This window comes from Callionymus lyra, chromosome 17 (assembly GCF_982586985.1).
Source record: "Callionymus lyra chromosome 17, fCalLyr1.hap1.1, whole genome shotgun sequence".
Classification (NCBI taxonomy): domain Eukaryota; kingdom Metazoa; phylum Chordata; class Actinopteri; order Syngnathiformes; family Callionymidae; genus Callionymus; species Callionymus lyra.
This window is the reverse complement of record NC_141834.1, coordinates 5,909,437-5,922,506: the sequence shown is the minus strand read 5'-3', so window position 1 is coordinate 5,922,506 and position 13,070 is coordinate 5,909,437. Positions and strand designations below refer to the sequence as shown.

The following is a 13,070-nucleotide window of genomic DNA, read 5'->3' as shown; positions in this document are numbered from 1 at the left end:
GTGAACCTCCGGGTCACCTTGACCCCGACATAACGAAAACTTGTCAGCTTGACACTCTTGTGTGTGATGTCACTTATATAACAATTTCATTAAAAAGATTATACATTTTTAAATGTTCTAGTGGCTGTTTTGTTTTCTTTACTGATGTCAAGATGAAAAAAAAAGTGTACTTTTTTTCATTTTTGGGATCATTTCATGCTTTATTTGGGATTAATTAGTAGCAGAATGTGATTTAAAATAGATTTACAGTATTTTTGGCACCAATGTCAAGATCTAGCTTTCTTTTATCATTTCTTATTTTATTTAAATTTTATTAAATTTTATTTACAATTTGCACTTGTTTTACTGACACTTTTTCTTTCCTACTTACAAAACGAAAATCCTGTGTTCACCTTTTATTGGACACACAAAAACATGACCTAAAAATACACTATTTTCACAGACTTCACAAAAAAAAAAACGATCTAAGAATAAATCAGACAGATCGTGAGACAAAAACCAAACATGAATGTCCTTCAATTAAAGCCTTTTTTGAAAGGGTGACTCTCGGGTGCAGGTGCAGCTAAACGCTGCTTAATCACCAGGGATTTGAACCACCACCCACACACCTGTTGGCTACACTGTTGCTGGTGAGCGCCGCTGTGTTGCCGTAGAGCCCCGGGGAGTCCAGCCCGTTGAGGTGTCCCTTGTTGAGCGGCCCGAAGCTGGAGTTGGTGTCCGAGGAGGAGCTGGCGGGACTGGGCTGCGCCGGGCTCACGTCCCCTTGAGAGCTGGGACTGGACGGCTCACGCTTGATGGAAGTGGGACAGGTGGGGTCCAAGCCCCTCACCGACATCCTGCTCAGGAGTCTGTGAGGAAGAGAGAGAAAGAGAAAGAGAGAGAGAGTGTGAAAACCTGGAGAGGAGAATCCATATATTCATGATGGCGGGTCACCTTGCTGCTGCTGCTATTAATATTAATGATGGGATCTGAGATTAGTTTTATAAGATCGGCTTCATTTGCTGCCTCTGAGGTCGAACACCATCCAAGATGCTGTAAAACGCTGCTGTTGTCCCGGCTAGTCGGGGGGTCGTAGGTCAGCGGAGTGATCCACTGATCTCTCTAGAAAGATGGTTCGCAGCACTTTTTGGTATTTGTCTGTTTTTTTTTTCATTTTAAGAAAAAAAAAAAAAGTTTGAAAGTAGAAAAACCTGAACTTTTGTCTTGATGAATTATAGAGGATCAACTCTAGTCCAGGAATAAGTGCCCGATCAGGGTGGGCCGTCATAAAAAATTGAAACTAACAAGTTGTTTTTTGGGGTTTAGATTTCAGTCTCCGGCGCTTTCAACAGAGGGCCAGACATGGACACGAGGACTCCTTAAAAGCTCCTCCGTCACCGGAGCGTCCATCCGTCCCGGCTCTATCCAAACAGCCGTTTGTGATTTCCCACATATGCAAAGCTGCTGTGTGATGCACTGCTTTGTTTTCAGAGCAGGAGACACTTTAAGCAAACGCAGGGAAATATCCAAACCGGAGAGCGACCGCAGCGGACCTTCCTCACTTCCCTGGTCAAGAGTCGGTGTCAGGAATGTATAATATGGTTTGAGACATCAGTTCCCTTTTTCACTTTCAAGTAAAAAGTGAAGCCAAACATGAGTGAAACAAACGTCTGATATTGTCTACCCTTCATAAATGTATCAAGGGACCATCATATCACAGTAAAACAACCAAATAATTCATACTTTCTGTCATATATTATTAAAAAGTAGCAAAATATTTTCGCCCCAGATATTTGTCCAGCATCAAAAAAACATAACCCCGTCTTTTTTTCATAGAAACCTACAGAACTTTTTTGGAGTTTCTAGTATCATTGAGGTTGAAATGAGGTGATCAACTGAGCACCAGTGGAACGTACCATAAGAATAAGAAAATTACTTTTCCTAATGGAAGTGAAGAAAAGCCATAAAGATGTGGACTGTTACACCGAAGATGACTTTAACACTGTAAGTATCAATCTAGCTCATAATTGAAATCCCTAAACCTCTTGAACTGTGTCTCAGTTCAGTCTGAGCGAAACAACAAGCTAGAATTTGATTAAACCAGGGGCCACTACTTATTGGGCGACACTTCTTAGGGGTCGTCAAACCAAACGAGAAAAGAAAGGGAGAAAATAATGGCCTTAATATGTTGAGAAAATTGGAAAAAAAAAGGGTCATAATCTCATGATGTCATTAAAAACATTACAATTTCCTGATTTTATAGTATGTTATTGCATCTTAAACAAGGGGTTTAAGAAGTTGTTTTCACGATATTTAAAAGCACTTTATCGTTTTTCAAATACAAAATGAACTTGAAATGATTCACTTGATTTCACTTATATGTCTTCTCCGATGAAGTACAAATAAAGATCTCTCTGTTTGAATTCAATGAGCCGATGTTTAGAATGTTACGTTATTATATGTTTACGACAAATTTACCGCAATTCAATTCTGTACAAGAAAACCCAATATATTGTTGATGAATCAGAGTATATCGTGTCGTTGCCCTTTATATTGTGATATATATCACAGCTCTATTTTAAATACATTTGATTTATGTTGAAATTAAGTAAAATATATGGTAAAATACAATATAAGAGCGCGAGTCGTTTTTTCTTTTTAACTTTGACTAAATTTATTTCGAGGAAGAAAAAAAAGAAACGTACAATAAGGAGAAATGAAAATATGAAAACAAAGATCTTAATTAGATTTCGAATTGAACTCCTAATAAATGATATCAAATGAGAATATAACACATTAATGAGGGCCACATTAATGTATTTAAAGTGCTGTGTGGCCCCATGTAGGTCTGGAATAAAGATAATTTTGAACTGATTAAACAAGTGCTTACATTTTTTTATTTATTTTTTACGAGACTCAATCAAGCGACCGTGATGTACAGATGCTGTTTAAATATAAATCAGTCCAGACATTTTGGCTTCAGAACTTCTCCTCTGTCAGCACTCCGGAGGCGACGGCGGAGAACAGTGAGCTCACAGCAATCTGATCTCCTCTCACACACACACACACTCACCCCCCCCCACACACACACACACACACACACACACACACACACACACACACACACACACACACACACACCTCCTGGAGACTCATTGTGTGCTCATGTGTGGATGTAAAAATAACAATCATCGACAGATTCACGTGACGTGGGAACACGTATGTCCGCTGACATTCTCCAACTCACCCAAAGCATGTGTGTTCGTAAACGCCTTCACACGTACTCGCCCCGAAACTGTGCGACGCCAGGCTAACTTTAAAACTCTCTCTTTGTCACACACACACACACACACACACTCACAGGTCTAATCTTGGCGAGCGAGGCTAGATATGTCTGTTTCCTGCCATGTAAATCGAAGTTGTCTCAGCCGCGAGCGATTTGGTAGGCAAAGAGTCTGGCCGCCTCTGACCACCGCCAGTGTGCACCCTGGACACGGGCCGGTGACCCCTCTACACACCCACAGACCCGCAGACGCCGAACGCACGCCGACCACGTCTAAAGATAACAAGACAACGGGACGAGGGGCTGATATCACTCAGGCACGCCGGCGGCACATCGCCGAGAAGAAATGATGCGGAGAAATGGTTTTATTTAAATGTGAAAGTAAGTGAAGGTGACAATCATCTTTAGAGGTGAAGGAACGATGATAACAATCTTTGAGTCTTAGAGCTGAGCCAGGAGCTACGGAATTTGGTCGATCAGTTTCCTTAACTGTCAAGAACGATGACCTGTCTAACTCAACTGATGATTACATATATTATATATTAATGATTTTAAATCATAAATTAACCTAAAAATGCTGTGGGGATGGAACCAGAGTGCTTAGAGGAATCGATCACACACTGAGAATCCACAATCCACAAAGAAATACTACAAAATCCAGGTTATCTAGTTAATTTAAACTCTTAATACAAATTGTTTTCGTTTTAATTATTTTTCCCTCAAACTAGAATTGATGCTGTAGCACTAACAGCTACATCATTGCACTTGTCGTATTATAACTTTATTATTATCGTTGTTGTTGTTATCATCACCATTGTTGTGTTATTTATTGTCATTATCATCATCAATTTTGTTGTAATTATTATAATCGTTGTTGTTACTATTATCCTCATCGTTGTTGTTTTTTTTGTTATTATTACATCAGTGTTCTTGTGTTTATTGTCATTATCATCATGAATTTTGTTTTAATTATTATAATCGTTGTTGTTTTTATTATCACCGTCATTGTTGTTTTTATTGTCATTGTTATCATTAATGTTGTTTTATTTTTATCATTATCCTCATCGTGTTGTTTGTATTGTTATTATTATCATCAATGTTGTCATGTTTATTGTTATTATTATCATCAACTTTGTTGTTTGTATTGTTGTTATTATTATCATCAATGTTGTTGTTTGTATTGTTATTATTATCATCATCAATGTTGTTGTGTTTATTGTTGTTATTATTATCATCAATGTTGTTTATGGTTATCTTGTTATTTATTGTTGTCATTATCATGTTTTTTATGTTCCTTTCATTATCATCATTGTTGTTATTATCAATGTTGTTTATATGTTTACAAAACACAAATGTTTGTACCCAACACATCACATCTGTGAACTAAACAAAACGTCAAAATATAGATAAACTACAAAACAGAATTTCTTGACACAACAAATTAATTTGCAAAATGCAATAACGAAACTAAAATGACAGTTTTAAATCATTTTCCTTTCGTACCTTCTTTCTTGTGTTTGACGGCCCCTCACAACAGACCTGGAATATAATGTGGGCCCAAATATTTAAATTCCCAAGCTTGAGTTAAATGGAAATGATGACATTGAGACTTTCCATCTTGTATGTTTATGTAGACGGATCATTAGAAACGGGAGGAACCAGATAAAAGAAGAGTGGGATTGATGGATGAGAAGGAAAGGTATGACTGGAGTAGATGATCTAGTTAAAGCGGTAGGATGCTGACTCGCACGGCAACACCAAACGCAAGACAGGGAAGAGCAAAAAAGCGAACAACAAAACACAATATCCTGACACATAAACAAATCACCGGCCCAACAAAAAGCATTAAACAGAAGCCGGAACGACTCGCTCTGCAATAACCGCGACAAAGAATAAACACATTAACTAATTATAAGAGGCATCAACAAATTACAGAAGGCATCAACTAATTACGGAAGCATTGAAGAGCAGCAACAAATTACCTCGCATGGCAACAAATCATTAAGCTCAAATCAGGAATCTTCTAATTGCTTAACAAATTAGCAACGGTGAAGTTATTATACACAACAAAGATCAACGGAGAATTATTATAAGTACCAATGGTTTGTTGTGTGTTTGGCTGATGACAATATGTTGTTTCTTTCCAAATCCAACCATCGATCTCCATGAATCTCTTTTATTAGATCCTGCTTGTTTGAACGTAGTAGTACATACAACATAATAGTTTTATTGTTAAATGATACATAAAAGCTTAAAGCATATGGTGTTTTTCGTTAACTTTGCTTTAAAAACTACTTCCAGTTTTCTCCTATTTGGAGCAGATTGTAACCAGGATCTTGGGTGCAACAAATAAAATGATATTAGAGGTATTTTCAAGATACTAACTGAGAACCCAGGAGACAAAACAAGCTTCTTTCGTCTTTTTTTCCCCCCCCGACTCTCGGATCTGACCACCTCGACTGAATCCTTTCGACATGGATCCGAGGCAGCTCTTTAAGTTTCCGGGTGGATGGATTAGCCAGCCTCCCTGCGAAGGAAACCAATTTCTTACGCTTGTATCCTTTATTTAAGACGGCCCAGACAACCCGGGGTTCCTGATGAACGGTTTGTTATAGCGGACTAAGATTCTTCAACCAATATCAGGACCAATTCTCCCCACTTACACCTTACTAGGACACCTTTTTACTCCCTGCCAGGACTTTCAATTCTTTATTCTACTTCCTGCTGGGAACAGTCGGAGTGAAGATACACACAGACAGACGAACCCAAAACCATGGTCCCCTACAGAAATGACAATATATTTTCATCCGCCATGTTGCTAATTATACATATATATGTCACAGTACAGATTGGAATCCAGTAGGATCGGAAATCCAATATTCAGATCCCAATACAGTAGTAGGATTCCAATCTGTACTAGTACAGCTTTGAATCCAGTAGGATCTGGAATCCTACTAAAACAGATTGGAATTCCAGTAGGATCCCAGATCCTACTGGTAGAGATTGGAATTCCAATCTGTACTAGTACTACTACTGAACTGGGATCTGAATATTGGAATTCCAATCTGTTTTAGGAGCATTCCAGTTTCTACTAGTGAATTCCATTCTCTACTAGGAGAGATTGGAATCCAACTACTGTATTGGGATCTGCATCAAATGGGAATTATATCAGGACAATCTACAATTCTAATAGGAGAAATTCAGATTTACATTAAAATGTTTTGGAAAATAGACAACATCATGGAATTCCAATCTGTACTCGTAGGATTCCAAATCCTACTCGATTCCAAACTATACTCTGACATATACATAGGAGTGATTAGTATAAGGTGTTTATTGGCAATAATCTGGCAATACGATACATACCAAAGATACAGGAGCTACAATACGATAAACTGCTTTACTGTAGGAACAAGCGTATATTTGTAGTATTGCAGAGGAAAAGAATAAGTGACTCAAACCCAAGACAAGAAAGTCCAACGTCTTGTCGTAGATTAACTTTAATCACTAGGCGGTGTAAACAAATAACGATGCACTTATACATGGCAACCTCTTTTTTCCACAATACCGTATCGAGATTTTGATTTTTTTTTTTTGGTTTCAAATCAAATTGTATTCATTGTTATTTTATTTAAGTATGTAAAAAAAAAAATGTTTTGGATAATATTTGTAGCAGTCATTGCGCCCCCCCCTCTTAGCTAAAGGAACGTTGAAATTCCGCAAGATCCGGGCGATGACTGAGGACGAGAGGATACAGTCGACTCCAGCCGCTTTTAAAGATTTTGAATTCCACAACATCGGAGTAAAGTACTCAAGTACGCAATACCACAAATATATCCTCATTCCTAAAATATCGCATCGTAGCCCCCGCATCGTGATCAAAGATTCTTGCCAAGACACACGCCTTTCTAATCACCTCCTATAAAGTAAACAATTCTTTACTCCTTCTCAAACACTATGGCTTCAAGGAACGACAATAGTCTTTGGTCCACATTTTCATAACACCAGGTTGTTAAGCAAGGGAGCAGGGGGGGGGAGGTCTGGGGGGGGATTGATCACCCGACTCTGCGGATGAAAATATAGTCCCTCATTGAAATGCACGAGGTGGAGTGGAGTGTTTGGCTTTTCTAATGAAATGGCATTAGAGTGCAGTGATCAGATGTGATGTGCTATTCACACTGACACATTACTAATCTACAAGTGCACATAAAAGCCCATCAACAGGACGAGCGGTGCACTGCAGATAAATCAGTGTGTGTGTGTCTGCCCACGTGTGCGTCTCCGCGTCTTAATGTCCGGGTGAGTGCGTCTGCATAAGTGTGTGTCCGCGGACGTCGGTGTGTGTGCAGTTGTGTAGCCGATTGAGTGTCACCATCTGTGCGTCCATCTGCAAGTGTGTGGACGGATGCAACAGATTTAACTCTTGACATAAAACTGGTTTACGTTTCAATACTTTTCCCCAACTATTTTTGCCCTTCAAAATAAAACAATCAATTTTTATTTATATATTTTTATAAATAAATCGCTTTTAAATACATTCTTTATATCTAAAATGAATTAAAATTAATAACTGCATTTTCTTTATAACATTTTGCAATTTGTCATCTTTTTCTCAAATTTTTGTGTGACTATTTTTTTCAATTTTTTTTTCCTATCGTATTAAAGGCCCTTTTTTTGGCCCCTTCTTTCACAAAATAAAATGTGGCCCCTGAAAAAAATGTGATTCTTCATTCCTGTGCTAAACTATAAGTGTGTTAAGTTGTGTGTGTATACAACAGTTAGGGTGTAAGGTTGTTTGTGTAGCTTTTGTGAGAGGTATATATGCCTGTGTGACGCATTTACGTGCACTTGTGTGTGTACATTTCCACATATGTGTGTGTTATACTTGGTGTGTAACTACCTATGTGTAATATGTGTGCTTGTGTGTGTGTGAGTCAAGTGTGTAATAGTGAATAGAGTGAGTTTCTGTGTGGTTCAAATGTAATTGTGTTTTTGAACTTGTGTTTTGCCGTAACGTCTCAAGTGGCGTCTGTGTGTGTGTAAGGTGGGTTTTTTATGTGTGTGTTGGTTGTCTGTGTTTATGACCGTCTAAGGAGGTGTGGGTTTGCAGTGTACATCTAAGTGTGTGTCGGCTGTTTGTGTCGTTTTTATTCGTGGATATGTGTGTCTTTGTGTTGGTCGGTTGAGCCAGACAACGGGTTTAATGAAATCTCGACCATGACTTTGTGAGTCCTTGTGTTTGGTGCGTATCCGAAACTTATCAAACCCCGCTTTTGTGTCCAAGTATCCAAAACAAGTGTAATTGCAGCTCGGCAACAAAGAGAAAAAATGCCGAGCAGGGGGAGGCAGACGGACGGAGGGAGTGTGAAAGAGCCGAGCGGCGACAGACAGAAAGGGGCCGTCCTGCGGCTCATTAAGCCGCGGGTGAGAGACGGAAACACTCACTTTCAAATGAGAGGAGTCATAATGCAGACAATGAAGGAGGAAGACCGGGGGAGGGAGGCGAGGGAAGGGAAGAAAATAACAAGAATCTGTCAGGGACTGATTTGTTGTCTTCTTCAAAAACTTAACCTGAGGTGCTGATTTTAGGTCAGCGGGGTCTCCCACATTTTTTTTTCCCTCTCTCTCTCTCTCTCTCTCACTCACTAAGCCACTCAGAGCTGAGCAGGGATCCACCTCGAGCCAGCAGTAAGAGTCTTAGACGGGCTTTGGACCAAACTGTGAGCCGAGGTGCTTGTGGCTGGAGCCGAGCCCTTCGGCCAACAGGGATCGCGTGGCACGCAAGGGATCATCTGTGACCGACGGTGCCTCACGTTCTTCATCTGGTCGTCCGCGATGCCAACGATCATCTTTCCTTTAAAACAACTCTTAAGACTGGAGTTTTTTTCTCCCGCAACCGTCCTTCTTTACCGTCATCACACACAGAGGTGTTTTGAGTTGTTGACATCTTTCTTTTAATCCAATCAGCATGTTTGTTGTGTGCTAAAGCTGTTGTGTGTCTGTTACAGCTGTTTGTTATCAGTTGGTGTCGTTTTTCACCGTTGTGTTGCCGTGATCCTTGATTTTTTTTAAGTTTCATGTGTGTTTGTTTTTGCTACTTTTGTTCCCAAAATAACTCAAAAACGGGTTTCAATTACATTTTCGGGAAATGTTGGATCAAATTTTTTCTGTCGTTTTGGATTCCGTCTGGATGTCACTAGTATCCTCAGAGATTAGATGTTCTATTGTGTATCTTTTTTAAGTGTCTTCCCTATGGATTTTATGTTTTTGGGTTTGCAAATAACTCAAAAACGTATTTCAATTAAAATTTCAGGAAACTCTTTAACTACATTTTAGTGGCGTTCTGGATTCCGTTTAAAGAAATGTCACCCTCAACAGTATCTTCATGTTATCACATAAAGGGCGCTGTGCAAGGTAGTTCAAAAATACTACTGTCATTGATATTATAATTTCTAATGCATATGCAAATGTATGAATTAAATAAATGCAGGAACAAATGTATAGGATAATATGTTGTATTTTTTTTGTTATTATATTTTTGGGTTTAAAAATAACTCAAAAACAGATTTTATTTACATTTTCAGAAATGACTGGAGAAGTATTTTTGGTGGCGTTCTGGACTCGTTTGGATCATTTAAAGAAATATCACTTTTAGTGGTGCAGAGTAAATAATCCATGCTATCACATGGAGTGTGTTGCTCAAGCTTGTTAAAAATGCAACTGTTGTTTCTATCAAGAATATTTGTAATGCTTAAAAAAGCAGTTCAAACTAAATAAAATCAAATTGAAATATTGGATTATGTGTTCTACTGTGTTTTTTTATTTTTTGTCTGTGCTTTTTTAGGTTTACAAAGAACTAAAAATGGATTACATTTTTAAATACCAGACATGATGGTGGTGCTTTGGATTCCCTTTGGATCTTTTAAAGACGTGTAACTCTCAGTGGTGCAGAATGAAACGATCATGCTCACACATGCAGTGTTTTGTGCAAGCAGATTAAAGAATGCTAGCGCCACCTGTTGTGCTTTAAAGCTAAATTGTATTTCAAATGCTATAAAAGGTATCGAAATGATCTGCATTAAAATAAATGTGGTGCCTTCATTTGTTATTGTCTTTTCTATGTAGGTTTTAATGTTTTTTAAATAACTACGATTTTGGTGAAACCCGTCAAGAAATGTTTTAAATTGGATTAATTCCCAGAGGTGCTGCCGGGTGTTGTGCTCATTGCTATCGACGATATTCAAAAATTCCGCTGAGGCTTAAAGGTAAGCGTTCCAAGTTTTGCTTTCAATATTTCAGGTTCTCAACATGGAATAATCCAGCGTCAGTGTGTGACTGATGTTCTGCGGGCATCTGTCTGTGTTGTCGCCTCCACATCCCATTTAATCCAATCACATTTCCATCTGCTTATGTGTTTCATTCTTTGTTCCGTGAAACCTACAACAGTCTGGATTTGTCTTTTGCTATTTTCTGTTGCGGATCATCCGTCAGGTTCGTGCTCTTCCTCGATTAGTGTGTCTTCCTGCTGCTGTTGCGTGTTGTGCAGTGTGTAATTATTGATCACTGGACATGTGGGTCAATGCATGTGGCTGTGTGTGGATATCTGCTGTTTCTGGCTGCTGGTCTGACAGACCACCGCTCTCATGTGCGTTGATGTATTGTGATGACATCCCCTCTAGTTGCTCTCATCCGTCACTTGTGCTAGTTTTTGTCACTTTTGCTCGCCGTTATTATTTTTTTTCCTAGCGAGGTTAACGGCACCTGTTTGTCATGCGGGTTTGTCCGTCTATTCTTCTGATGTCATCGTCTTATTTGGTCTGGAAAACAACATCATCCCGCTCGAAACGAGTAGATATGAAGTAAAAGCAGTTGTTTTCATTTGAAAAAAAATTGGTGAGACGTATTGTTGATCGTCTGTGTTTAGTTTAAGGTTCCTTTTTGTGTTTTCATTAACATATACAACTGCAAACATGTGATAAAGAAAGGTAAAACAATCTACTTTCGGGGTTTGACATTAAAACTAAGAAGCTGCATGAAAAAAGACAACAATTGCCACCAAAAAACTGCTTTTGTCAGCTGATTATTCAAGAATTAAATGCAAGATTCACATCCTAAAGAAATGCAACTGTAATATAATAAAGATCTTCAAAAAACATTGAGTTTTTTCAGTCTTTCATGTAATATTTGGTAGCAAAAACTAAATATAACATTCTGCAATCAACTCTTTCTCATACTATTGTACAGTAAATACATTAAGTTTGTGCTGAACAATACTCATTTGAAGAGTATTTTGAAGATTTGTTGAAGGAAAATCCGTTTTTATTGTGTTTGTGTTGTAAATACATAGATGTTTTTATATATATAGAATGGAAGCAGCTGTCCCTAATACATAAATTAAAAAAGAAGAAGAAAATATGAAGTATAAACAAACAGCAAACAGATAGAAGCAGAAATACATACAAAGACAAAAACTAAAAATTGTATAGAAGTTAATTTAAAAATGCAGATCACGTATAAACAACAAAATACTATGAGAAATTCAATTTACGACGGCATTATTGAGTGAAATATCAGCAAAAACAAGAGCAAAAAGAAGTTCCTGAGATCAGACGTGAAGGTACTTACTCGGCGTCAGAGTGATAGGTGAAGCACTCCGGGAGGTACAGGTCCACTAGATCCATGTGCTCTCTACCACCATACTCTGAAGGAGAGAAAATGTAGTGTCTCTGTGTCCTCCTCACCTTCTCTGTCTCTTATTGTCTTTGTCACTTGCTCTCTATTCTGCCTCCAAACTTCATCTACTGGCCTTCCCCGTGTGCTGTCTCACTCTCAGCTGCTCTCATCGCCCCTCCGTCTGTCAGCCTGTCACTCACACCTCTCGCTCGCTGCCCCGGGACCCTGGAGCGCCTCTGAGAGTCCTGGGTGTTGTGACTAGAGCAGGGGTCTCCAAGCAAAGACTCAGGACTGTCCAGACACATGATTTGAATGGGCCTTCCCCCTCAACAGCTGAGCCGCCGCTCCATTGGCCCGAGCTCTGGGCCAATCAGAGGCTGCGGGGTTGTGAGCGGCAGGTGGATGTGAGGAGCGAGCGGATGGTCCGCACTGATATGACTGGTGATGTCGCTTTTTTCAGGCTTGAAAAAGGAGATCGCAATACTTTCTGTAAACTGAAATATATATATATCTTAAAATTAAAATTAAAATTTCTATCCATCATACCTATGCAGACATGTCTAAACTTTATTTAAAACAGAGTTTTAATGAGGTGAAAATGCGAAATTATGATCATTTATAACAGAAATAATGAGCTATTTACTGTACATAAAAATATACATAAAACTCTTATATTTATAAAGTGCATGTAAGAAACCTAAAACAGTGCTGGCTATCCTTCTTTTTTAACTTGAAGCATTTTATTTTACATTAGAAAACAAATTATATATATATATATATATATATATATATATATATATATATATATATATATATATATATACAGTATATATATAAAGCCAAGAGTCACTGATATATTCAAAGAATTGTAGACATCATGTAGACTTGTATATTAAACTGTATTGAAAACACCAGATTAAAATTCTTGATTGTTTACAGCAATGCATAAATTGAGTTTTGTGTTTTTTTAAAGAATAAAAAATGCAACCTGTTAAAGTAAAAAGCAGAGAAAGAGCTTCTTTTATCTCATGGCATAAAAATACAAATCTATATTTTTTCCATCATACTTATGCAGACGTGACCAAACTTTATTTAAAACACAGTTTTAATAGGGTGAAAATGTGACTTTATGAGG

The 13,070-nt window shown here is 38.2% G+C and overlaps 1 protein-coding gene across 1 annotated transcript in view; it reads right to left on the bottom strand.

Annotated features, from left to right (window-relative positions):
- LOC148062237 (estrogen-related receptor gamma-like) overlaps positions 1 to 12,245 on the bottom strand; it is a 34,972-nt gene extending 22,727 nt beyond the window's left edge. Inside the window, exons 1-2 of the mRNA XM_087778976.1 lie at positions 11,888 to 12,245; positions 609 to 848 (exon numbers count right to left, since the gene is read on the bottom strand). Of these exons, the coding sequence (XP_087635102.1) occupies positions 609 to 848; positions 11,888 to 11,943 (296 nt within the window). The 5' untranslated portion in view covers positions 11,944 to 12,245. The remainder of the gene's footprint in view (positions 1 to 608; positions 849 to 11,887) is intronic.
- Positions 12,246 to 13,070: the final 825 nt, after the last annotated feature.